The sequence below is a fragment of the Andrographis paniculata genome, unplaced genomic scaffold, assembly GCF_009805555.1.
Source record: "Andrographis paniculata isolate CXL003 unplaced genomic scaffold, ASM980555v1 Contig54END, whole genome shotgun sequence".
Taxonomy (NCBI): Eukaryota; Viridiplantae; Streptophyta; class Magnoliopsida; order Lamiales; family Acanthaceae; genus Andrographis; species Andrographis paniculata.
In genome coordinates this window covers 5,130,367-5,157,502 of record NW_026137589.1, presented here as the reverse complement: position 1 = coordinate 5,157,502, position 27,136 = coordinate 5,130,367, and the positions used below count along the sequence as shown (strand labels likewise).

Sequence of the window (27,136 nt, the reverse complement as noted above, 5' to 3'; positions counted from 1 at the left end):
GAATTGTCTTTTCATCTCCTTTTGCTACTATATATATTTTCGCTGGCCCAATATATAATGAAGGTCGCTGAATTGGCCCATAATTGCTCAATTCTTCTTCCCGCTATCGTCTAGCTTCAGGTCGGCGGCCATGGCGATCCAAGTTATTGAGTTTTTACATTTGAAAATTGCATTGAATGAGTTTGTTTTAGAGTTTTGAAATTCGGATCCAACAAACTCACATTAGTTAGTAGTATTAGTAGAGCGAGTGAGTGGACGGAGAAACGAAGAGGTTAGGGTTTGGAGTCAGAGCATGAGAAGTTTCGAGGAGGAAGTTGGGAACAGTTGCTTGTAAAAAGAAGCTCCAGAAGGTTGCACATTAATTAGTAGTTTTAGTAGAGCGATCGAGTGAGTGGATGAGAAAAGAGGTTAGGGTTTGGTGTCAGAGAGAGGGAAATTTTGAGGACGGAGGACTGAGGAGCAAGTTGGACACAGTTGCTCCTTTTTCTTCCTGCCTGTCTCGAGATCGATCTTCTCTAGCCATGGCGGTTGACGAAGAATTGGTAAAACCTCCATCGTTTCTCGTAATTTCTCCTATTTGGTTCAATTTAAGAATTTTTGTGTGTGGTTTATCTTGGTTCAAAATCATTTGATATTGTCTCAAGCTCTTAACTCGTTTCGCAGGCAACCGTGCGGTTAGAGAAAGAGAGAGAAGGGAGCCATCTCGTCTCCGTCGTCGCCTCGTCGTCGCATTTCAGAATCCATATATACGTACTCTAAGACTCTAGTGTTCAACTCTTTGTTGCAGTGTCATGGGATTTTATGGTAATGTTTCAGATTGATTCTTCTACACAACTTTTCATGTGCCTTCGATACGATTTTTTCTCTGTCTTTCATTCCCGTTAATATATAGCATCCCCAGTCGTAAAAAATTGTATGCTGTTGTTCTTTTGTTTGCCGTTGAATTCTGTGCAGTTTGGTCGTTTTTGTCTTCTTTATTTGCAAATTGTGGGAGGCAGAATGAGGAAGACACAATCCTGGAAGGCTAGACTGTTGCATTGCGTTCGCTGTGTTGAGCTTGGAGCCGAAATTCAGTACTCCTCCATGGGGTTGGAAGGATGTATTTCAGGTATGCGAGCGAGGTTTAATTTGAACTTAATTTCTTTATTTTATGTGGAGAATACGATCTATTGTGTGGTATACTCAATTCTCCATTATTAACTGTGTTGTGCGATTCCTTTTAATCAGTAGTTTAGCTAATTATAAGAGCAACAGTAGACATATTTTGTGAGTCTAACTGAGATTTCATTGGGGGCATGGCATGTTTTTTTTTTTGGAACCTAATAAATTTCATGTTTTTTTTTTTTTTGAACCTAATAAAATTTTGGATTGGAATTGACGCTAGATATTTTTTGAATGAAAAAGTAAGTTATGATTACACGCATACTTCTCGAAGTTACTAGAATTAGTCAGTAGTAATAGTTTACGGTATATACTGAGCAAGTAGTTTTAATGGTGAGGGCTGAATTGTCTTTTTAACCTTTTTTTTTTGGGTTATTATAGGCAGGCCCAAATAATACAAATACGAAAATATGGAAGATGAAGTTTCACCGGCCCGATATAGAATGAAGGGCGCCCCATAATCGCTCAATTCTCTGCCCGCGCTCGTCTAGCTTCAGGTCGGCTGCTAGGGCGATCCGAATTTTTAAATTAGGAATTTGGGCATGTTTGTTAGAGCTTTTGCATTAGTTAGTAGAGCAAGCTAGTGAATGAGAGAGACGAAGAGAGGTTAGGGTTTGGGGTCAGAGCAAGGGAAGTTTCTAGGATGAAGTTGGAAACAGTTGCTCGTAACAAACTCCAACGCACGCACATTAGTTAGTAGTATTGGTAGATCGAGTGAGTGAATGAGAGAGACGAAGAAGAGAGGTTAGGGTTTGGGGTCAGAGATTTGTGGAGGAAGTTGGAATGAAAACAGTTACTCTTTTTTCTTCCTGCCTGTCTTGAGATCGATTTTCTCTAGCCATGGCGGTTGAAGAAGAATTGCTGGTAAAACCTCCATCGTTTCTGGTAATTTCTCCTATTTGGTTCATTCTTGGTTCAATATCACTTGGTAGTCTCTCACGCTATTAACTCGTTTCGCAGGCAACCACGCGGCGAGAGAAAGAGATAGAGGGGAACCATCTCGTCTCCGTCGTCGCCTGGTCTTCGCATTTCAGCATCCATGTATACGTACTCGAAGACTCTAGGGGTATTTTTATGGTAATGTTTTCAAATTGATTCTTCTTCACAACTTTTCATTTGTTTTTCATACGATTTTTTATGTTTTTTAATCTTTCATTCCCGTTGTAAACTTGTAATCTATTTATCCCCAATCGTAAAAAATTGTATAATATTGTTCTTGCTTGCCGTTGAATTCTTTGCAGTTTTGTTGTTTTTGTCTTCTTTATTTGCAGAATGGGGAAGGACACAATCCTGGAAGGCGAGAATGTTGCATTGCTTTTACGCTGTGCTGAGCTTGGAGCCGAAATTCAGTACTCCTCCATTGCGTTGGATGGATGTGTTTCAGGTATCTGATTTTGATTTCTTGATTTTATGTGCAGAATACAATTTGTTGGGTGGTATACTCAATTCTCCATTTTTAACTGTGTTTTGAGATCCCTTTTAATCAGAGTAGTTTAATTAGCTAATTATAATAGCAACAGTAGAGATATTTTGAAGTCTAATTAAGATTTCATAGGGGGTATGTTTGGACATGTTATTGGGAGTTTAATTTGAGATTGAACAAAATAAAATTTTGGATTTGGAAAAACTACTTTATGATTACAGGCACACTTCTAGAAGTTTTGGTAGTTTTTTCAAAAGATATCACGTGTAAAAACCACACCAAATACTCAATTTTTTATTATTTTCAAAATTTCCAAAAGTGCAAAACCCTCTGTATAAACAGAGCCTTAATTATTATATAGTATACAAAAATAAATAAATAGATATTTGATTTGATATTTTTTAAGAAGGAATTATCGGAGAATAGTGGAAGGCCAAACATCCAAATGCATTGTTTATCATATTGTGAAGTGTCCTTTAATGAATATGATGTTTTCGAGATCTATATTATGTAAGTTTATGCAGCAAATTTCTACCTGAGGCATTCAGGAGCAATGGGGACTGGTACTGTTGTAACTATCTAGTTGTGTGACTGATTTGTTGTTAGCTAATATCCTTGTTCAATATGTGGATAAGATAACATAAATTGTTTTGTTAAGTTGCAACTTTATGTAGTTTCTGGTTAATAATATATTCCTGTTAATTTAACTAGGGGGGGGGGGCTGGCATGTCATAGGATCATATGAATTTCTAGCCCTTCCTGCTTTACCAACTATGAGATGACATGAAGGCAATTAATTCATTAGTTGGTGAATCAAATAGTTCAGTTCAACATAGTTGCCTGCTTAATTCTGACAAAGTATCTTTCTAACTATCAAGCAAATGTTCTTTTGGATGTTTCCCTTTAGTTTGAAAAGTAAGCTTCAGTGCATAGTAGTTGTTGTTGTATTGTTTCTATGTTTGTTTTTTTGGTCGGAAATTATTGGTTATGCCCCCCTATGATTGATTGTCCGTTGCTATGGTTGATACGGATTTTGAGTGGGTTTCTATACATACATGCAGGACGGGAGTATAATTATTATCCTATGGAGAGTTCCTTATTCATCGTTAGATTTTCCCAATCTCAGTTCTCGATTACTTAACCTGCCCGGGGAAGAAGTGATTACTGGACCCAGGTCATCCTTACTACATATCGAGCCCATATTCATGATAACAACATCTCTTTGTCCTTCACCCAAAACCCACTTTATGTTGGGCTAGACCAATCAACCAACCAAGCGAAACACTAACAAGCCCAAAAGTCCACGTAACGCACAAGGTTGATCACGCTCAAGTGCTAGTCGTACATCCTCAAGTCCCAAAAACATAAATCAGGCCCAAGTCACCATTACCCAGATTTGCAGCCACTTTACTAGCCCATATATTTTCAACGCGGGCCCGCATATTGGCCCAGAAGTATATTTTGAGCAAAGGTTGTCGCCCCAAGATTGTGTGCAAACCCAAGCCTGATGTAATGCCCTAAATTTCGGCCCAATTCCAACGGGTCCTTGTTGTGCGGCCCATTTAGCATACCATGGCCCAATAATTTGTTCGAAATGGGCTCATTGGTTGACGGCAAGGTCAATTATTCGGCCCGTGCAAGGCTCGTAAAAGGCCCATTTAGCAATCCATGACCCAATAATGTTGGCTCTAAATGGGCCCATATGTTGAGTGCATTGTTAATTATTCGGCCCACGTACGGCCATTCAACATCCTATCGCCCAATATTGTTGGCTGTAAATGGGCCCGTTTGTTGATTGCATGGTCAACAAGTCGGTCCATGTATGGCCCATTTAGCATTCCGTGGCCCAATAACGTTTGCACTAAATGGGCCCATTTGTTGAGTGCGTAGTTAATCATTCGGCCCATTAATCATCCCATGGCCCGATAACACTAACTTGGCCCCTGAGTTGATTGCAAAGTCAATTGATAGGCCCATATATGGCCCATTTAGCATCCGTGGCCCGATAATATTCGCTTTAAACTGGCACGTTTGGCATCCCGTGGCCCGATGATATTCGAACTAAATGGGCCGATTTGTTAAGCGCGTGTTCAATCATTCAGCCCACTGTTGTTCCCTTCCCCACCCCCTCAAATTTTGTCAACCTATGCCCACCTATGCGGCCGAATTACTATTATGGTAGACTAGCACTTTTTCTTTGGGATATCTGATTGACAACTTACGGAAATTTATAGATATATATTTCTAGTAAAAACAATATCTACAATTTTTAATTATGTGAATGTTTATTTTATTTATATAAAACCGAATAACGTTGTTTGCAGTTGATTTCAAATATACTAATTTCATCAAATTGTGATAAAATTCATCAATCAACTCAATATTTATAATTTTATACGATAATAAAACCTACAAATATATATATTTCGAGGCTACAGCACATGAAGAAACGTAGAAAATGATAAGCTACATAATAGGTTGAGCTCTCTTGCCACGTGTTTACCAAACACCAGTAGCTCTTAGAGCCACGACAAAAATAAAAAATAATGCTACATACAGGGTACAATGTGGAAGGTAAAATAATGCACACCAGATATTAAAAAAAACAAAAACTAAAAAACAGGCAGCCACGTATACTAAAAAAGGAATATGATCTAAATCAGTAGTAATTTAGATATATTAACGCTAATAACAACAACAACAACAAAAAAAAAAAAAAAAGGAAACATTTGAGCAGACAACAATTTATCTATCAGCTATATTGACCTGTATATATGGCATTTTGCTCAATTTAAATTTTGCATGAAAACTATAGATTAAACCCCAGATTTTGAATGATGTATAAAATGCTGTTGGTGTAGTTTTACGTTTTGACACCATTCAAAGGTAGAGTGTGAAAAGAGTGTTGAGTGTTCTACAGAACAAAAATCCTAATTGGTTTCCCTGACACTTTTCTAATACAAAAGTCATCTAGTCATTAAAACCAAGAGGACTATATATAAATATAACTAAGTGATAGCTAGCAACAAAATAATGAGATGAAACAAGATAAAATTGGGCTGAAGAAAGAGATAAAATCATACCAGAATCTTACCAATTCATCTTTTGGTGTAAGGAAATCATACCACAAGATGCTGCAACAAACACAGTTAAATTGCAATAGACATATAGAATGGATGGAATTGGGAATTGATAGCTTATCTAGGATTTATACCATGTGAGGTTTAAAAATGCTCGAAGACCAAGAGCAATGGACCTGATTTCTCATAAAGTTCCAATTATGCCAGAAGCATTAGATCGAGCAGCATCATCTGATCCTTTTGGCTTGACCACTTCCCACAGTTTACAACTAGAAAAAATATGTTAAATCTAACATCAAATGTAGATTATGAACAAAATGGTAAACCGGAAAGAAATGATTACGTAAGAAACCACTGTAAGAAAATGCCTTCAAACCTCCTCCCTAAGGTATAATGTTTTCTAAGCAAAAACAATATTCTAAATTTGCAGTTTTATGTGATTTGCTTGGGGATCATCTCTCTCGGGTTATCATTTTTTTCCATAACCTATACTTCTAACAATATGACTGCCGAAACCCTAAACCTCCTGTAAACCTATACCATCTCTCTTGAGTAATTAATTTTTCCTGTAAACCTATAGCATCTTTCTCGAGTAATTAATTTTTTAGTGATGTGTTCCATGGATTCAAGAAGCTGATGCGATGATGACGATGATGATGATAATACATGCATTGCATAAGCTCCTGGATCCATAGGACACATCTCCAACACACTGAAATATTCAGACGTTGAATTTAACAGAAGGCATATCATCAGCTACGAGGCATAAACAAATTATTACATTATCAAGTTTCTACGCATTTCTCCTCAGTTGAATCAATCATCAATGTCTAGAATTATTTTTCTAATTGTCTCAAAACTAATATCTATGGTAACAACAATTCATCCAATAGCAGCCAGACTCGGCAGAAATTATCAGAGATTCCGTCAACAGTACAAATTTCCCAGCGAATCAGCCAATCGATAAAACCCTAATTTTCATCTAACAATAAGAGCAAGTAAAAACCGTCACAGCATACACAATATCAACTAACGGAGTAATAGATTCCCTATGGAATCTCGGAGGCAAACCAAATCGCCGGGATAACACACATAATATTCACTGAGGAAGCATTAACGGCAAAGGGAAGGAATACTTACAGTAAACAAACGCCGGAAACAAGACTCAACGAGTACCGAACACCCTAACCCTACACCATCGTTAGCATCGGATTAGACAGCGGAGTCTTTGAGTCGGTATGGATGCTGAAATGCGAAGACAAGACGACGTAGATACGAGAAACGTGATGCGCTTCCTTATCTCTCTTTCTCGTGATGTGCGGCTGCTTCCTGCGAAACGAGTCAATAGCAAACGACAACGATAAAATGACTGACGGAAATTCGAACAAAAACACACACTAAAATCATTAAGGAATGGAATAACTTAGGGTTTCTTCAATTACCAGAAACGAAGAAGGTTGTTTACCAACAATTCTTCTTCAACCGCCATGGCACAAATCCTTGATTCGAATTCCACTTCAAGCATTGAAATAGATCGGAATCTCAAAACCGCGCAATATTTCAGAGACTCTTCATCTTTCAAATTGTGAAAACACTAACCTGCTAAAACTGAGACTGAAGCACAGGCTAATGACGGTGAGACGAGCATTTAAAAGAACGATGAGCGACTGTGGCCCAACTTCATTCTAAATTGGGCCGGCCCAATTCACCTTTCATATTTGCATATTTGTATTATCCGGCCTGCCACAACTAATTATATACATATCAAAAAAAAAAAAAGACAAACCAGTATATTAAATATCTTTTTATAACTATTAAAAGAAATCATTAATATATTTAAATAATAATAATAATAATAATGGATAAGAAAACAAACCACATATTTGAAACGGATGAGTGGAAAGTGGTTAACGCTACCGTGTTCACATAAAACGACGTCGTAAAACACAGATATTTAAGCGATCATGAAATTCCAAGACATAGAGGGCTAAATTATCATTCCAACTTCACTGGCGATTGCTGCAAAGACTTTCTAACCAATAAATTATTACAGTATAAAGTTTCTACGAATTTCTCCTCTGGTGAATCAATATCTCCAATATTTTCCTAATTCGTCTCAAAAAAAATATCTACGGTAACAAAAACTCATCCAATAGCGACTCGGCAGGAAGTATCCGAGATTCCGTCAACAGTACAAATTTCCCAGCGAATTAGCCAATCGATAAAACCCTAATTTTCATCTAACAATAACAGCGAGTAAAAGCCGTCACAGCATACACAATATCAACTAACGGAGCAATAGTTTCCCCATGAAATCTCGGAAGCAAACCAAATCGCCGGGATAACAAACATATATTTACTGATGAAGCATTAACGGCAAAGGGAAGGAATACTTACAGTAAACAAACGCCGGAAAGAAGACTCAACGAGCGCCAAACACCCTAACCCTACACTATCGTTAGCATCGGATTAAACCGCGGAGTCTTTGAGTCAATATGGATGCTGAAATACGAAGACGAAACGAAAACGAGATGCGCTCCCTTATCTCTCTTCCACTTGCTGTTGAGCGGCTGCTTTCTGCGAAACGAGTGAAGAGCAAATGACAACGATCAAATGATTTTGTGAACGACGGAAGTTCGAAAATGAACCACACACAAAAATTATTAAGGAATGGAACCACTTAGGGTTTCTCCAATTACCAGAAACGAAGAAGGTTGTTACCAACAGTTCTTCTTCAACCGCCATGGCACATATCCTTGATTCGAATTCCACCTCAAGCTTTGGAATAGATCGGAATCTCAAACCTGCGCGATATTTCAGAGACTCTTCATCTTTCTTACATTTCTCAATCCCCGAATCTCCTAATTCAATAATTCAAGCAAACTCATCAAAAGAAATTTCCAAAATTGAAAATACTAACCTGCTCAAACTCGGACTGAAGCAGGCGAATGGCGGTGGGACGAGCAGATAAAAGAACAATGAGTGGCTGTGGGCCAACTCAGCGGGCTAAATTCTAAACTGAGCCGGCCCAATTCACCTTTCAAAGTTGCATGTTTGTTTTATCCGAGCCTGCCACAACTAAATATATACATATAGATAAACAAAAAAAAAAAAAAAAAAAAGACAAATCAGTCATAAATATCTTTACATAACTATCAAAAGAAATCATTTTTAATATATTTTAAAATAATAATAGATTAAATAAATAAATAATGAATAAGAAAACAAACCACATATTTGAAGCGGATGAGTAGAGAGTGGTTAAACGCTACCGCAGTGTTTTGCTTGTGTTGTGTTGTTAGAAGTGTTCACATAAAAACGAGGTCCACAACTTAATGATAATAATTAAACGACCATGAAATTTCTGATACAGAGGCTAATTTATTATTCTAACTTCACTGGTGATTGCAGCAAAGACTTCTAACCACAAGGAATTTAACTGCAAAGACAAAAATAAATATTGCAAATTGTCACGTTCAAAAACTAGATCTGGAAATAAATTAATAATAAAGATAATAAAGGAATGATAATTTCCTAAGTAATGAGAAGCAAACCTTCTGAAATTGGAGGAATTCCTGGGAAGGCAGTTCATGCTTGCTTGCTCAGAGCCTCCCATAGCACATCCAGATCAACATTACCTCCTGAAACTATAATCCCGACGTTGTCGCAATCTTTCCAGGCCGGATTATTCCTGAATCTGTCGGAGAGAACAGCCGCAAGGCCAATAGCCCCACTCGGCTCTACGGCCACCTTCAGAATATTGTAGCAGAGCCTCATTGCTTCTATAACCTCTTTATCGTCGACAACTATTATGTCATCCACTAAATCTCTCACAACAGGCCTACAGTGATCAAAAGGCATTTATTGGGCAAGCAGGATCAAATGGCACATAGAAATTAGAACATGATTACTTTTGTGTGATCTAAGAATTATTTGTACCATGTGAGGCTTCCGAGAAAAGCTCGTAGACCGTCTGCAATGGTCTTGGTTTCCGGTAATGTTATGATTTTTCCAGATGCTTTGGACTGAGCAGCATCATCTGCTCCTTTTGGCTCAGCAGCCAATATCCTGATTTTGGGGTTGATCGACTTTGCAGCTATTGCCACCCCTGAAATCAAGCCGCCTCCTACAGTTTACGACTGGAAGATGTAAGTGTTAAAATCCGTTGAGAAGTTTAGGCTCTGAGCAAATCGATATAATAAGAGACATACCACTTATTGGAACTATTATAGTGTCAATTTGAGGGATTTGTTGTACAAGCTCAAGAGAGATGGTCCCCTGTCCACTGTAAGCAAATTTCTTAAATTTATGCAATTAGAAAATTGGCTATGTTTACAAACATTATACCTTATGATACGGCTATCATTATACGGATGAATTAGGACAGCACCCGTCTCTTGTATAACCTTTGCAGCAACCTCCTCCCTAGATCGCATGGCAGCCTCACTCCAAGTAACACGACCACCATAGCGCAAGACATTCTCAACTTTGCATTTCGGAGCATTTTCGGGAATGACTATATGTGCAGGTATTCCTCGCAGTTTTGCAGCTAAAGAAAGTGCCGCAGCGTGGTTGCCACTGTTTGGACTCATAAGATCGATCAAGATGGAATACAATAAAGCATATCAAGAAAGCAGTTGTACAATCTTAGAACAAACCTGCTGTGGGTTACGACACCTTTAACTGCCTGATCATCAGGTAGTGAGAATACAGCATTGCAGGCTCCCCTGAATTTGAATGCTCCTCTGATGCACAAGGAAAAGGCTTAGAGAACTTGCCTAGATCATTTGAATCATGGAATGATATGCGCAGTGCTATGTAGGAATGAAAATCTAAACTAAATTGCAAAGTGACACTGATCTCACCCTTTCTGAAAGCATTCGCATTTGAAGAACAGCCGTCTTCCGGACATGGAATTTAGGGTTTCTGAGGACAGGACAGGAGTTGTGTGCACATACGAACTGATGCGTTCTTGCGCAGCTTTTATAGAAGGAAAATCAGCGGCATACTTATTCTCCGATGCTTCAGGTTCTAGATCCATAGGACAAATCTCTACTTGACAACACAGAAATTTTCAGATTATTGAGACACAGAAATCCACTGAAGGCATATCATCATCTACGAGGAATGAAACAATTCATTACATTATCTATTTCCACACATTGCTCCACTGGCAAGTCAACCATCAATGTCTCGAATTAATTTTCTAATTCGTCTCAAAGTAATTCTTATGGTGACAACTCTCCAGCCATTATAGCAATCGGACTCGCCGGAATTCGAGATTCCGTCAACAATATAAATTTCCTAATTAGTTAGCAAATTGATAAAACCCTAATTTACCATCGAGTAAAACCAAAACGAATCTCCGGCATAAAATACACAATATCAACTGACGACGGAGCAATAGATTTGCAATGAATCTCGAAAGCATTAATGGCGAAGGGAAGGAGTACTTACATACTTCAGTAAACTAACGCTGGAAAGATGGCTCGATCGACGAGCTTTGAATACCCTATCCCCACACTATCGTCGGCGTCGGATTAAACCTTCAAATGACATTCCAACCACTCGGTTACTCCGATTCGTTGAATTCAGATTCTTCGGTGCTCGACTCTCGATAATTGTACACGAAGGAATGCGACGGCGCTTTCAGTGGTTAACGGGAACGGAAAAAGAAAGATAAAAATATTATGTTTAAATGGTAGTACTTTCATAAAAGTATATATTATAAACCGAGACTCAATCTTGACCGTCCATCAATTTAGCGCTAATTTGACCGTTGATTCGAAGCGATATAGATGTATGTTTGTGTACCGTGTGTTTTGCATTCACTCATGCATTGTCGAATTTTGATTTTTTAGTTCAAAAAGTATTAGTTCGCAAGACAATTCAAAATATAGCTCATAATTTCTTACTATGTTGCAGCAACACGTGGCAATATGCATGCTACAAATGGCGCATAAATTAATAATTTTATCATGTAATTTTATTTGTACAATCATATGATTGTATGTATATTTTGATTTTATAATTAAGATGAACACAAACAACTTAGGATCTGTTTTGGGTGTTTTAATTTTTTAAAATAATATTTTGCGAGTAGAAAAAAGATATGTTTATTTTGAAAAATATAGATCAATAATAAAAATTAATGTGAAACTAAAAAGGAACAAACATTTGTCTTGATTCATTATTACAACCTGTTTGTATACATAAAAAATATGGTTGTATTATTTCAACACTCGTAGTTACAATAACAGAGAAATGGTGTGTTGGGAGTTATTTGCTCACATGTCCCATAGGTATTTTCGGAATGATGTTTCTTCATACATTTTTTATTACATTCAGTGCTATTGCTCATGTCTCTGCACAACAAGCCCATCCCCTCTGTACACATCTCCAACGGCTGCGCTTCCGGCAACTGTCCTTCCACAAATCCTTCATATTTTGTGACTGCATACATGTATATATACGAATTACTATTTGTAAAATGGAAATATTAAGTTTGTTTAACATTTTAGCGAATACACCATTTTTAAAAATCGTATTCAAATGTACGTCTTATAATAAACATATATAAACCTATAAATGCTAAACAAACACTCTATTTACTTATTTTAAATTTTATATTTTTGTATGATTTTGTCATAATTATTTTTTCTTTCCTAATGCTTATTTTTTATTTAATTTTCAAAAACCTTTAAAATATATTTAAGCACATTCTAGGTGTGTTTAGATAGTGATTTTGATATAATATTTTGTAAAATATAATATATTTTTCTGTAGAATTGAAAAAGATAAATAATAAAAATAGCTATCAAATAAACAAACTTTAAAAAAATAAAATAAAAGTAAAATTAAATTAATCAATATCTTACCAAATATGAGACTAAGAACTAAGGAGACAAGGAAAACTATGTTTAAACTTGTCATTGTATGCGTAGCTAATGCAATGTGTTGTTCGAGCTATATATATATATAAGAGAGAAAGCTTTGTACGTATGCATGTTTTGTAGATTAGATCAAAATGGTAACTATGATTGGCATTAGGTATATAGATTATTGTAAGAAATATGTTGTAATATAGTAAAGTTTGCTATATATAGTCGTTTAGTGTTTTATTTTCTCATCTAATTTATTTAATTTCAACTATAAGTCAAAAGTAATCGATGATTAATAACGAACTCATTGCATTTATGGTAAAATAGAAAGCAAAGTATTAAAATAATACTAATTAAAGCTTAAAACTTGAAAATAAAAATGAGTAATTGAAACGACATATATGATTTGATAACATTAACATAATTAGTTTATGTCGAAGTTAATCATTTTTTTTATTCATTTATTTAATTCCAGCATTCTTATTTTAATCTTTTAAGGAAATTGTTATGATATTTTAGAAAAAAAATAATAATAATTAAAGCGTGTAAAGGAGTCTAGTGGCATGATATCATGAGATTGTGAGTTCAAAAATTATATAACATTAATAAAAAAAATGTATATTGAAAAATGAATAATTTGATATATTATAGTATGTTATGATGTATTTACGTTTGTTTGTCAATTTTTTCTTTTATACAATTTTTAATATATATTTTATTTTTTCATAAAAATCAATATTCGACATAAAATATAATTTTTTTTTATATTATCGACATAATTCCATATGCTTCACATAAAAAAAAAAAAAATCTCAAATCAAAATACTAAACAAACAAATCAATTATATTTTTTTGGAATAAATATATTTTTATATTATCTATGATATATCATTTATGTAATATAAAAAATCTCAAATCAAAACATTAAACAAACAAATCAACATAACCTTATTTATTATATATATTTAAATTAAACAAATAAACTACCAATAACACATTTCATTTATATAAAAAGATGAGATTAAATATTTGTAGCAAATGAAATAAATTTTTCCTGTATATCAATAGTGTAAGTTCTATATAGAATTGTTAAATGAATTGAGCTGTGTGTGAACATTAACAAGTCGAGTGAAATAATATAAATAATTCATTAAAAAATACATATATAAAATAACATATAGAATTATTGATTAAAAATTAAGAAATAAATAAAATATTATATATAATAAAAAATAAAATATCATGTTTATCCAAACAAACTCAAACGCTCTTATTCGAGTTTTTAATAAGATGGGCTTGAACAATACAAACAAATATGAGTTTTGTCCGTGAACATTAACAAACAAAAATAAACACTTCAAATTTTATTCGGTTGGATTCCTTAGTACTCTAGTAGTTGTGTAGCCTAAATACAAAAATAGTTAGTCCGGTAGTCTTACTGTTGCAAGCCTCAACCGGTCTTTTGCAGAAGGCTTCGGCCGGGTTTGTGAATCCGATCCAATCACCTTTATAAGCATATATATTTTCCATATGTATATGACTAATATGAGCCATACTCAATGGGCCTTAAAATAGACCGAACACAGGCCCATTAAGTTGTAATTTCAATAGTATGCAATAAATTTGTTGGTTTAGAAAAAATAATTTAAATTAGGTGTTAAAATTATGGCTCCTACACCGTTTTGAAAGTTTTAATTATATTCACTAACTTTAACTTTTTTCTTTAAAAAATACTTATTAAATATATATTTTCTTGTAAAATATCATATTAAATAATTTTATTTTTTTTCATTTACTTAAAAAAATTTCAATAACTTCTTTTTATCTACACGGAGTCTAGATGATCGTATACATAAAAAAGTCAATGGTAGAGATATGCATATCTACTTTGGTTTCAATCAATAATAAACTTTTATTATTATTATTATTATTATTGGAATGAGTAGTAAAGTTTTATTTTGCCCTTTGTTTATTGGAGATTATTTGATGGTAAGTTTCACGTGTCTGATTGTGTTTTTTATAGTAAAATTTGTATATTTATTTCGGTTTTGATGAATAATGTCCTTTGTTTGTGAAGGTTGTTTGGTGACTGTGCTTTTTAGCACATGTATGCTCACTTTATTTATTTATGTTTAAGTGTAAGTTTCAATATAATAAAGTAGATATGCATATCTACTTTTGTTTTCGATGACTAATAAACTTTTATCTTGTTAAATGTTAAGTTTCATTTGGTTTGGTTCTGCTTTATTTTATATGTATTGTATACTAATAATGAAATCAATTACTTTGTTTTGTCAAAATTCAAATAAGCTCTACTTAATATTTTATTAATTAATAAAAATATATAATACTCTCTCCGCAAAGTTGCCATTTGATTTTTTTTTATTGTATTTGATATTAAAAATATCTTTATATTTGAATAATTTACTCTAAAAATATCATTTTACTGATAAAAGAGTAATAAATATATTTTTATCTTTTTGTATTTTATGTATTTATATATGTTATGATATTTTTATAATTTAAATAAAAATAAAAAAAATTAATTTTGATTATAATATAATTAAAATTTATCAATTTTATCCCAATATAAAAAATTTAAATATATTTTAGTTTAGAATGGAGAGAATATAATATATAACGTGTAGACTATGATAATGCTATTTTTATGTTTTTTACTTACGGTCAAAACTATAGTTTTTATTTTTTAATAATCTTGGCACAATGTCCCAACTATTTTATTTTATTTTTTTTTAATTTTAATATGATTCTTGCCTTTACTTTGCCCACACTTTAGCATCTTTAATAAGATCATCACAAAGTAACATAAAATATAAGTCCTCCCTCGCCTCTCTCTCTCTCTCTCTCCAAATGTGTATATATATGATATCACTATCAGAGCACTCTCAATTTCTCAATACTCAAAAATGGCGAAGAGCAATGCAATCTTCTTTCTTCTCTGTACTCTCATCCTTGCAGCAGGTACTAATTGATTTTCTTCTCCTTCTTCTTGTTTTCGATTTGCTTTTGATTTAGTTTTTGTTTCTTCCATTCCATGTGTAACTTCTTCTTCTTCTTCTGTACAGGAAACACAATAGTGGAGTGCGGTGAGTTGAACTCGAATCAATTACGAGAATCGTGTGAGGAACTGCTTGGGTACTGCGACAACGAATACGAATGCAAATACAAGTGCATCGAACGCTGGGGATGCGGCAAGGCTGCCGGATCTTGCCGAGCTCTCTACAGATCTCGAGCCATGTGCTATTGCTCCTATGGATGTCAATCCAAGCTCCAATAAACACCTCTTAGTTCCTTCGCAATCATATCATCTCATATCATCAGCACCTCTTTCGATTGGGAAGGAATTTGAGTCTCTGTTTGTATGCTGGAAGTGTATTTGTTTCTTTGTTCGTAGCTGACCTAGTTGTTTATCGGAGAACCCCTAATAAAAATGTTCTTAGCTGTTAATTGTTATTATTAGGAGAAACCCTAATTCCCCAAATTATTGGGCCTTTCTCATTAATGGGCTTCAGTGAGTTTCATCCTGAATTTGATCATTGTTTCACTTAAAACTAAACTACAACTCCATAATTTTGAAATAATAATAATAATGATAATAATAAAGTATATTAACAATATATCCAAGCTATATATATATATTTTTTGGGTACAAATTCAATTTTAATTGTTTATAATAATTTATTTATTTTTTTGGTTAATGTCCGAACGTATCCTACTTTCTATTTTGATAGTATTTCAGTTGAGTGCCTCAAGAAAATAAATTGTTAGATAAATAATCATCATTGCAATTTTTTCAAAATATATATTTTTTCAATAAAAAATCAATCCATATATACCCGACCCGAATTAGACATTTGGGTGCTACGTCTGGCAGACCGTACTGTCGTTTTTTTCGCCCCAAAGGCCCAAACTGCGGACATTTCTTCCCATTCCCTTCCCTTCCCTTCCCTTCACTACCGCCAAATGCAGAGGCTTTCTGCAACTTACAAAATTTCTTACAAATCCACTGCGCGACCGGAATCGTCGCTCTAATACCGCAGTCGAAGCTTTTGCGTTCTGTTTTTGATGTATTTCATGTTTGTTTGTGAAGGGGATTATTCGTTTCGAACATTTCGCTTACGGTATGGTTCTTGTAATTATTTGTAGATTTATTTAATCGAGTTGGGAGATCGGTGTAATGGGCTGCACTGTTAAGGCGAAGCATACTCGAGCAAATCGGAGTAATCGATCGGCGAAACTCGGCCCCGATCGTTCTACCTCCATTAATTGCGATATTGAGAAATCAGGCAAGTCTAAACCTAGAGCAAACACCCAAAATCACGATGCGGCTCCCGTTACTTTCAAGCCGAATAATCCTAAATTGGATGATGAAGGGTGGGGGGAATGCACTGAGGAACAGTTAGAGGGAATGTTGCTGAAGAAATTGGATTCTGTGTACAATCAGGCGATAGAAAAACTCGTAGGGTTGGGTTACAGTAAAGAAGCTTCGATGAATGCTATTTTGAGAAATGGCCATTGTTATGGAGGGATGGATGCTCTATCTAATATTATGCATAATGCCTTGGTTTATCTTAAGCGTGGTGAGAGTGGTAAGGGATTTGGTGAGGTTCTGGACACTTCATTTTCGGATTTGAGGCAGCTGGAGGAGTTTTCAATCAGCAGAATGATTTCCCTTTTGCAGAAAGTGAAGCCTCATTCAAGCAGGGGTGATGCTATGATGTGTTTGTTGATGCATGATCTCAATGTCCGCAGAGCAAGCTTTACGGATTCACCTGTTCATCGTCCACCTGATGAGCTTGGAAGTGATGGTAGTTCTGAAAGTGGTGGCGGAAGGTCTGGAGATGCATTGTATAAGTTTCATGGAGGTTGGGGTTTCGGCAATGATGAAAGGCCTTTGCGGGGAGGGATTGAGTGTCCTAAGAGGTTTAACCTCAGTCCATCTATGAGGAGTCTTTTAAAGAGGAATGTTGCTGTGTTTGCTGCCGGATTGAGGTCTAATTCGAAGCAGTTTCAGAGGGGGTCGAAGGCAGGCCACAAAGTCGTGTCGGGTGGGGATTCAAGTTCGTGTAGTGGATCTTGTTCAGATGCTGATGTTTTGGGGAAAATCGATGAGGAATACTCCTCATATGCTAAGAAGAATCAGCAAGTGTTGGACTCAGTGATGGACAAGTTTCAGGGCTTGAATCTTGATGAGAATTCATACCAGAATGATGAAATGGTTTGCAATTTGAATGAGCAGATTGCGGACTTGGAGCAACAGGTGAAGGTGCGGAAGGAGTGGGCCTATGAGAAGGCGACGCAAGCAGCTCGAAAGCTAAGCCATGATTTGGCCGAGCTGAAAATGCTGCGGCTTGAGAGAGAGGAAAGGCAGAGACAAGAAAAGGAGAAACCGGCTCTCGAATCCGCCACCATGAAAGGCCTTAGGGAAATCGAGGATGCTCTGAAGATAGCGGGCGGGCATGTGGAACGTGTGAATGCTGCAGTCGGAAAACTTGAGGTTCAGAATGCTGAATTCAAAGCCGAATTGGAGGCATATAAGTTGAGGGAATCTGAATCCGCAGCCGCCTGTATGGAGTCAATGAAGCGGGAGAAGAAGTGCCGCAAGAAGCTTATAGCTTGTGAGAAGCAGACGACGAAATTGCAGCAAGACATTGCAGTTGAGAAACAGAGAATCTCCGAGCTTCAGCAGGCGATCGAGCAGACGGAGATTGACACTAAAGAGTTTGAGGTAAATTGTGCATAACATACAAGCAAATGAGATGCCATGGTGATAACTTTCAAAGTATATTGTTGGTTGACTCTATAATAATTTATGCTTAACTTTTAGGCTAAATTTAACCCGATCAGAGTGGTAACATTCCTTGCATGTGAGAAGGCATATTTGGTTGACACTATTGTGTATATATAAGTAAATGATTCTGTATCCATTACGTTTAAAGTTTTAGGTGAAACGGTATCATAGTCGGAACCTCTTGGGTTCGGGTATATATTCACCTTGCATGGCTCGTGTTGTTTGACTCTATTGTATATAAATAAATAATGCATCTCTTATCTTTAAACGATATGGTCATTTTTAACAAATATGAATCCCGTAAGTGAATAACTCGGTGTTTTCGATTGTTATTGTTGAAGGAAAAATGGAGACAGGAGCAAAAGTCGAAAGCGGAGCTCATTGCACAGATAAAGGAGGAGCGGCGTCTTCTGGAGGCAGCCGAGGCGAACAACAAAAGGAAGCTCGAGTCGCTACGGCAAAAGACGGAGATGGATCTGCAGCGCCAGAAAGACGATCTGCAGCGCCTCGAGCAAGAGTACGCTCGTCTTAAGCAGGCGGAGAGCCAATCGACAGGCGTAAACGGACACATTGCGAAGCTGCTGATGATGCACGATCGAGAAAAGTCTGGAGCGGATGAGATTCAGAAGGGCAGGCGATGCACGATGTGCATGAACAAGGAAGTGTCTGTGGTGTTTCTTCCCTGCACTCATCAGGTCATCTGCTCCGACTGCAACAATGGCTTCGGGAAGAAAGGCAGAGATTCGTGCCCTTACTGCATGGTCCCGATCGAGCAACGAATTCAGGTTTATGGTGCAGGATCATCGTAAGTAGCTTGAAGAACCTCTTCTGTTTTGTTTATTTTGATTTTTATCTGTTTGGAAGAACCTGCTGCGGACATCTTTGCAGCTTATTATCTTCCTGGTAAGAAATATTAAGGACGGTTTTGTTGTGCTTGTGTCTGAAAATAACAAATGCCTTTTGTGGGCTCAAAGTCAATAACTTAGAAGTTTTGGGCCGATTTCTAATTTTAAAGTTTTTGCGTGGTCCGAACGGAACTTGGGGCCCACTTAGCTGATCAGGTTAGATTACTTGAGAAGCCCAATTTCCTTGTCGATTAAGAATGGAGAATATAGAATAATAATTTGTTAAGATGCGTAAGTAAGATGTAGTTGGATTTTGGAAGCATTAAGATAATAGTTCAATAATATAGTATTTAATATGAATTGTATTTAAAATTGTAGTGTCATCTTACAAATTTTGTATAATAATAGAGCTCATAGTGCTGATTAATAATATTTCAAAGGTAACAAAATTAAACAGAAATTGTTCAAAGTTGAAGAAGATGATAGTGATGAATAAAACCTACAAATGTGTTGAAACAACTCTTATTATTATTATTATTACAGTAAATACCTTGTGAGTTAGTCAAATGTCTGTTTACAAATATTGAATAATAGCATAACGTGTTATATTATGTCATGGACTACGTGCATTAGATTAGCACTACAATTATATGTTTTTGCATGCTGACTTTTTTTTTTTTTTTTTAATTGTACACATATATACGTGCCTATATATTTATGTACGTGTGTACGTGTACGTGTATATATAAATATATATATATATTTGGATTTGAGATTCAACTTGGACAACGTGTTAAACAATGTTCAGCCACATAATTTATTTTCCATATTTAGGAATGTATTCATTTGATAACTCACCATAACACTATGTTATTACTACGCACAACCTTTGACATTTTGCAGCTGACATAAGAAAATATAGATCTATCAAAGATATATATTAATAAAAGTATAGATCTATATCTGGGAATTAATTAACACAAATTGTTACGTGTATTGATGCATATGTTGAAATAAAGAAGAAAAATGATAGGAATCTTAACTACCATCGGATGGAAAGATTCCTTAAGGAACAAATGATTAGATGGAATTTAATCATATTACAATGTATATATATTCTTACCACATGTATACACTATGATATTCAGGTTCGATTTTATACAAATGAGTAAGTGATTTGATATTTTATAGCATGTAATTCTTTTTTATTGGGAAATTTTTTTTATATTTTATAAAAGAAAAGGCAAAAATGATACAAATGAATATAGTCAATCAACCTCCCTTTGTTCACCTTTTTTTAAAAAAGAATATATAATTAATAAATAATTAAGGAATATATTAATAAAAATAATTATAAATTAAAATTAAAATTAAAAAAATAAAAATAAAATTAAAATTAAAGAAAATGAAAATAAAATGTGGGAAGGATTAATCCAGCAATGTGGACGGGAGTTGTAAGACGGAACTAGTACTATTGTAAGTAGTGTTTATCCAATAAGGGTGTTTGTTTGGGGGATTGGATTGAATTTACATTATTTATCCAATTTTTTTTCCAAAAAACATCAAATAAAACACCTATTTTTTATTTTTTATATTATACTAAAAATCAATTTTATATTCAAAATATCACATCAACACCTATTTACATAACATTATACAATTATTCAAATTCAAAATTTTTACTAATTCAGAACTCAAAATCCAAACCCAAACAAACACACCCTAACAAAATCTTCTTAATTACAAAAAATGTATATTATTTTATTCGAAACAAAAGTTTGAACCATCTTCTCCAAAATGATTGCGACAGATCAGAACCGTTCATGTAGTATCCCCTCTAACGAACGGTGTGGATTAATCTGGCGTTGAGATCCAGGATCTTTGAAGAAAGAAGCATCATTTTTGTTGCAGACGTAATACCGAAAGAACCATTTTTGTTGTAGACGTTAACGCAAAGTTGACATTGAAAACGCTAAAGCCTACCTATAAAACCGCAGCAAATGCAAATCGCCGATTTCAAACTCAACAACCTCTAGCACCAGCAGCAGCAAAATCATATGTGATTCCGATCCCCAATCAAAACCCTATCTATCCCAATCAGTAATTAAAGAAAGCTCTGAGCTTCGATTCGACCGGATCGGAGTAGGAAATCCGGCAATCGATAATGGCGACGGCCAAGTTTCTGTCGATGGCGTGCATACGCCCCAACGACAGTGGGAATCTGTCGCCTCGACCTCACTATCCTTCGATGCCCAAATACCCTAGCGGCCACAAGGCTTCATCATCCGATGAAGAGAAATTCATGCAAGGAGCAGAGGCCAAGGCGATATTCTCCGTCACCGGGATGACTTGCTCCGCCTGCGCCGGCTCCGTCGAGAAGGCCGTCAAACGTCTCCCCGGAATCAAGGAGGCCGTCGTCGATGTTTTGAACAACCGCGCTCAAGTCATGTTCTACCCAGCTTTTGTTAACGTAAGCCCCTATGAATTTATATGTATATTATATGTATGTATATATATACTGTTTAATCTTTGGTGAAATTAAATTAAATTTGGAGTTTATTCATTTTACCATTTCTTGAATTGGAAGCAACGTGAGCTCGTTTATATATTTTTGAATGGCTTTGGAAATAATAGAAATTTGGATAAGTTTTGAACTCAAAATACATATTTGATGTTATTTTATGGAGAAAACGGTGCTAAAACAAATTCGAAATCACAAACAACCGCACATACACTGTTTGGTGCTTTTACATTCCAATCACAAAATGGAATTTATTCTGTTCTTTGGATATATTCTGCTTCCTATTCAAGCATGAAATGCAGTTTTAGTTTCTTGATCTTATTCAACCTGCAAGAAATTGTTGAAGCCATTGGGAATTTGCTTTCTGGCTTCTTTTATTCTCTAGAATAATTTAGACTTCTTGGTAGGGAGTATATTCTCTGAGTATATCTGTTTGATGTTAATTGCTTGTGCAGTTCTTCGATTTTAGTAAGTCTTTGATTATTTATTCCTTTTGAACATATATAATGCAGAGCTTTGCCATTTGAATAAGTCCGAGCTCTAACTTCTGCCTAAAACATGTTCAGGAGGAAACAATCCTCGAGACAATCGAAGACGTGGGGTTTGAAGCCTCGTTGATTGAAGAAGAAATGACCGGGAAAGCTTCTGAAATATGCAGGATTCGGATAACCGGAATGACTTGCACAGCCTGTTCTACAACTGTGGAATCCAGTCTCCAAAGTCTCCCCGGGATACGTCGAGCACAAGTGGCCTTAGCAACAGAGGAAGCCGAGGTAATTTATGATCCTAACATCTTGACATACAACCAAATACTGCAAGCCGTGGAGGATACCGGATTCGAGGCTATTCTGATCAGCACCGGCGAAGATCGGTGCAGAATCCATCTTCAAGTCGATGGTGTGAACACAGATAATTCCATGAGAATAATTGAGAGCTCCCTTAAAGCATTGCCGGGAGTTCAAGATATTAACTATGATCTCGAGCTTAACAAGGTAGCACTTTCTTACCGACCAGACTTGACAGGACCAAGGAATTTCATCGATATTATCCAGTCGACTGGCTCGGGGCGCTACAAGGCTAAAATATTTCCAGAAGGAGGATCAAGAGAAGCCCATAGAAGGAATGAAATTAAGCAATACTACAAATCTTTTCTCTGGAGTCTGGTGTTTACGATCCCGGTTTTTCTTCTTTCCATGGTCTTTATGTACATCCCTGGAATTAAGCATGGTCTGGATCGTAAGGTTGTGAACATGCTAACTATTGGGGAGATTTTGAGATGGATATTGTCTACCCCGGTTCAGTTCATCATCGGACGGCGATTCTATGTTGGCGCTTACAAAGCATTAAGACACGGCTCGGCTAATATGGACGTGTTAATCGCGCTAGGAACGAATGCTGCTTATTTTTACTCTGTTTACTCTGTTTTGAGAGCTGCTACTTCGCCAAACTTTGAGTCGACAGATTTCTTCGAGACAAGCTCGATGCTCATTTCTTTCATATTGCTGGGGAAGTATCTCGAAATTTTGGCGAAGGGAAAGACATCTGAGGCAATTGAGAAGCTGATGGACTTAGCTCCCGAGACGGCAACCTTGCTGGCGCTGGATACTAATGGAAATGTGCTGAATGAAGAGGAAATCGACAGCCGGCTCATACAAAAAAACGATGTTGTCAAGATCATTCCCGGTGCAAAAGTAGCTTGTGATGGCTTCGTCGTCTGGGGACAAAGTCACGTGAACGAGAGCATGATCACAGGAGAATCTCGACCAGTGGCGAAAAGGAAGGGCGACATAGTGATCGGAGGGACTGTCAATACCAACGGCGTGCTGCACATCAAGGCAACGAGGGTAGGATCTGAGAGTGCTCTTGCTCAAATCGTTCGACTTGTAGAATCAGCGCAAATGGCCAAAGCTCCAGCGCAAAAACTTGCGGATCGTATTTCTAAATTCTTCGTTCCTTTGGTAGGTATTTCGAGCATTCGAGTTTAAGCTTTCGTATTCGATCTAGCTAACGTCTTTGCGGTTTCATTCGATGTTATTCATAGGTGATTGCTCTTTCGTTTTCGACGTGGCTTGCCTGGTTTCTTGCTGGAAGGTTTAATGGATATCCGAAATCATGGATTCCTTCTTCTATGGATAGCTTCCAACTTGCGCTGCAGTTTGGCATTTCTGTAATGGTGATCGCCTGCCCGTGCGCGCTCGGCTTGGCTACACCGACTGCTGTTATGGTCGGGACCGGCGTCGGAGCTTCTCAAGGAGTTCTAATAAAAGGCGGCCATGCATTAGAAAGCGCTCATAAGGTCTGTTCCTTGTTCCTTAAACAACACTATGTAAGAACACAATATGTGAAGCTGTTATCCCTCCATTTCCGACGATCTATTTTCTAACAACAGGTGAACTGTATCGTCTTCGACAAGACCGGGACGCTTACGATCGGAAAGCCAGTTGTTGTCAACACAAAGCTACTAAAAAACATGGCTCTTACCGAGTTTTTCGATCTTGTTGCCGCTGCTGAGGTACTCTGTTTTCACATCATCGGAGAATCTTTTGTTGGTCGGAGAATGCTTATTAGTGTTCTTTCCTGTTAGGCGAACAGCGAGCACCCGCTGGCGAAGGCGATTGTCGAGCACGCTAAAAGATTCAGACAGGACGAAGAGAATCCGGTCTGGCCAGAAACTGAAAGCTTCGAATCCATAACCGGACACGGTGTGAAGGCCATTGTTCGTAGTCGAGAGATCCTTGTCGGGAACAAAAGTTTAATGACGGATCACAACGTCGGCATCTCTCTCGAAGCTGAAGACATGCTTGCGGAAACGGAAGCCTTGGCTCAAACCGGGATTCTCGTGTCTATCGACCACGAGCTCATCGGGATACTCGCCATCTCCGATCCATTGAAGCCCGGCGCCCGCGAAGTCATCTCCTTTCTCAAGTCTATGAAAGTGAAGAGCATTGTAGTGACCGGCGACAATTGGGGGACCGCAAATGCGATCGCCAAAGAAGTCGGGATAGACTCGGTTTTCGCCGAGGCGAAGCCCGAGCATAAGGCCGAGAAAGTGAAGGAACTACAGGCACGCCGATTCATTGTTAAATTATATATATATTTTTTATGACGTGAGAAACTGCAGTTACTATGTCATTACAAATGTTGTCTACTATGTGATGCACAGGCTGCCGGGAACGTCGTGGCAATGGTGGGAGACGGCATCAATGATTCGCCGGCGCTGGTGGCCGCGGATGTGGGGATGGCGATTGGCGCCGGGACTGACATCGCCATCGAGGCGGCGGACATCGTGCTGATGAAGAGCAACTTGGAGGATGTAATAACCGCGATACATCTATCGCGAATGACGTTTTCTCGAATCCGGTTGAACTATCTATGGGCTCTAGGATACAATATCCTTGGGATCCCGATCGCGGCTGGGGCTCTGTTCCCGTCGACGGGATTCCGGCTGCCGCCGTGGATCGCCGGAGCTGCAATGGCTGCGTCGTCCGTCAGCGTGGTGTGCAGCTCTCTCTTGCTCAAAAATTACAAGAGGCCTAAGAAGCTGGACGCCCTTGCCATGAGAAGGATCAGTGTTGAGTAGTAAGTTGTTTTGCTAGCATGCATGGTGTGTTCGAATCGAGCATTGCGAAATGACAATAATACCCCCTTGTGTGTGTACAATGTTTAGGGCATTTTATTTCCCATAATAAATGTCGATAATGATGGTGTGTGTGTGTGTGAATGAATCCTATCAAATAAAGAAATATGTAAATATAAATTTAGGCTTGTGATATTTGAATATGATTTTTGTAATAAAAAAGTGTGTTTTTATAATGAAATTTTGTTTGTTAAGTGTTTATAGTTATTTTTTATTGTAAGATATGATATAACATATTATTATAAATAATAGTACATTTTGTATATTTTTATTGATTTTGTACATTTGACTTATATATATATATTATATTGTATTATATTTTTTAAATAATTTATTTTTAAAATATATAGAAATAAAATACTAAGTGAATACATAGATAACAAAAAGACTCCAAAAAAAAAGAAATAATATATATATATCTTGTATATAAATGTAATGCTTTGAATTTAAGTAAAAGACACACAAAGATAGATACTAAGGCAAATAAATTTTATATTTAATAAATAAAAAATAAAACTCTAATAGAAAATAAAATAAAATGGAAACACAGAGAAACATCGTTTGAAGATGGCGCATTATGACTAAAGTAGTAATGCATGGAAAAATGGGAGGATGTAGGCTTTCCACTACGTTTATAAAAAAGTTGGCTTCTATTTGGAGCATTATTCAAAAATCTTTTCCCCCACTTTTATTATTACTATTTATTTCTTTATTTGTGTGTGTATTTTCTATTTTGAAATTGATAATTTAAAAATTTATAGTATTAATTTAGTGTACATTGAAATTTTGTGTGAGTGGAATATAATTTGAAAAGAAAAGAATATTCAATATGTTATTTTTCTTACAAAATATTATTTTTTTTCTAAAAAAAATATAATATTATTGTTTATTTTACATTCGAAATGTCATAAAATTATAAAAGAACACAAGTATTGATTTTATTGGACCAACAAACACATCAATTTGGAACAAAAATAATATATTATGAATTAAAATAATCAATGTGAAAATGAAAACATAGTGAACAAAATAAAATGGTGTTTACTTGACGATTTTGTTAACCAAAATTTGTACTATTGATCTATTTATTTTTTCTGTAAAAATATGATAGCAAATACATATATATATATATATATATATTTAACATTACATTTAGCGATCTTTTTTTTTTTTTTTTGGTTTATTTAGAAAAACTCGAATCCTTTTATAAATTATTTATTTTTTTATAAGATAATGAATGTAGCTTCAATCAATGCTAATATTCAACAAGTTGCTGAGCCATACGAGTCATTGAATATTGTCCATCCTTTTTTCAAAATTTAAAGGAGAAAGATACCTTAGAAATGGTCGTAAAAAGAAACGAAAATAACAACAATTATAATGATAATGTAAGATAAACAAACTAAATGACGTCACAATCTAATGATTTATCTTTACATATAAATTATACATTAAACTCAGGAAATTTCTGCAATAGAAAGCTAATTACACTTTACAATGGTCCTAACCACATTCCACCAATCACATACATATATATACAATACATATATACACACACTTAGCTTATATATAAATGCCTCTTTCACAATCGATACACCATCTTTAATAATTGAGTGGCATAAATTATTTTTTATTCAATTGATCATAGACACCAATGATATATCCGTGTTGATTATTTGACTAGATTTTACGTGCAAATTATTTATAGATGAATATTATATATATATATATATATTTATTTATTTCGTTAATTTATTTTTTAAAAATATATATTTA

At 35.9% G+C, this 27,136-nt stretch overlaps 3 protein-coding genes and 1 long non-coding RNA gene across 13 annotated transcripts; 3 read left to right on the top strand and 1 right to left on the bottom strand.

The window, feature by feature from the left end:
- Positions 1-59: 59 nt before the first annotated feature.
- On the top strand, positions 60-4,738 carry LOC127255528 (uncharacterized). Of its 5 annotated transcripts, none has more exons than XR_007839659.1 (7): positions 60-542; positions 664-804; positions 955-1,108; positions 1,543-2,046; positions 2,122-2,238; positions 2,433-2,545; positions 3,646-4,738. It is a non-coding gene; the product is annotated as an uncharacterized LOC127255528 (long non-coding RNA). The 5 variants fall into 5 exon arrangements; XR_007839661.1 differs by having other exon boundaries at positions 3,711-4,737; XR_007839660.1 differs by lacking the exon at positions 3,646-4,738 and adding an exon at positions 3,109-3,291.
- Positions 4,739-5,026: 288 nt separating this feature from the next.
- LOC127255527 (serine racemase) lies at positions 5,027-11,343 on the bottom strand. 6 transcript variants are annotated; one of them, XM_051281093.1, is made up of 16 exons: positions 11,122-11,343; positions 10,530-10,719; positions 10,323-10,409; positions 10,012-10,242; positions 9,876-9,949; positions 9,604-9,790; positions 9,219-9,505; positions 8,895-9,103; positions 8,585-8,742; positions 8,364-8,468; positions 8,062-8,241; positions 7,264-7,413; positions 7,107-7,179; positions 6,805-6,993; positions 5,799-5,933; positions 5,027-5,718 (listed from the first exon to the last, which is right to left on the bottom strand). In XM_051281093.1, the coding sequence occupies exons 2-7, from the start codon at positions 10,703-10,705 to the stop codon at positions 9,253-9,255; spliced, it is 1,008 nt and encodes a 335-aa protein (XP_051137050.1). In that variant the 5' UTR covers positions 10,706-10,719; positions 11,122-11,343; the 3' UTR covers positions 5,027-5,718; positions 5,799-5,933; positions 6,805-6,993; positions 7,107-7,179; positions 7,264-7,413; positions 8,062-8,241; positions 8,364-8,468; positions 8,585-8,742; positions 8,895-9,103; positions 9,219-9,252. The 6 variants fall into 6 exon arrangements, with proteins under 6 accessions (XP_051137050.1, XP_051137048.1, XP_051137049.1 ...); XM_051281091.1 differs by having other exon boundaries at positions 10,530-10,716; XM_051281092.1 differs by having other exon boundaries at positions 7,264-7,404; positions 10,530-10,716.
- A 5,110-nt stretch (positions 11,344-16,453) lies between these two features.
- On the top strand, positions 16,454-19,357 carry LOC127255958 (MND1-interacting protein 1-like). The gene is made up of 2 exons (XM_051281764.1): positions 16,454-18,294; positions 18,699-19,357. Exons 1-2 carry the CDS (start codon positions 16,744-16,746, stop codon positions 19,164-19,166), a joined length of 2,019 nt encoding a protein of 672 aa, XP_051137721.1. The 5' UTR covers positions 16,454-16,743; the 3' UTR covers positions 19,167-19,357.
- A 1,791-nt stretch (positions 19,358-21,148) lies between these two features.
- On the top strand, positions 21,149-25,539 carry LOC127255982 (probable copper-transporting ATPase HMA5). The gene is made up of 6 exons (XM_051281797.1): positions 21,149-21,672; positions 22,290-23,681; positions 23,765-24,019; positions 24,113-24,235; positions 24,308-24,787; positions 24,887-25,539. Exons 1-6 carry the CDS (start codon positions 21,367-21,369, stop codon positions 25,301-25,303), a joined length of 2,973 nt encoding a protein of 990 aa, XP_051137754.1. The 5' UTR covers positions 21,149-21,366; the 3' UTR covers positions 25,304-25,539.
- The last annotated feature ends 1,597 nt before the right edge of the window (positions 25,540-27,136 follow it).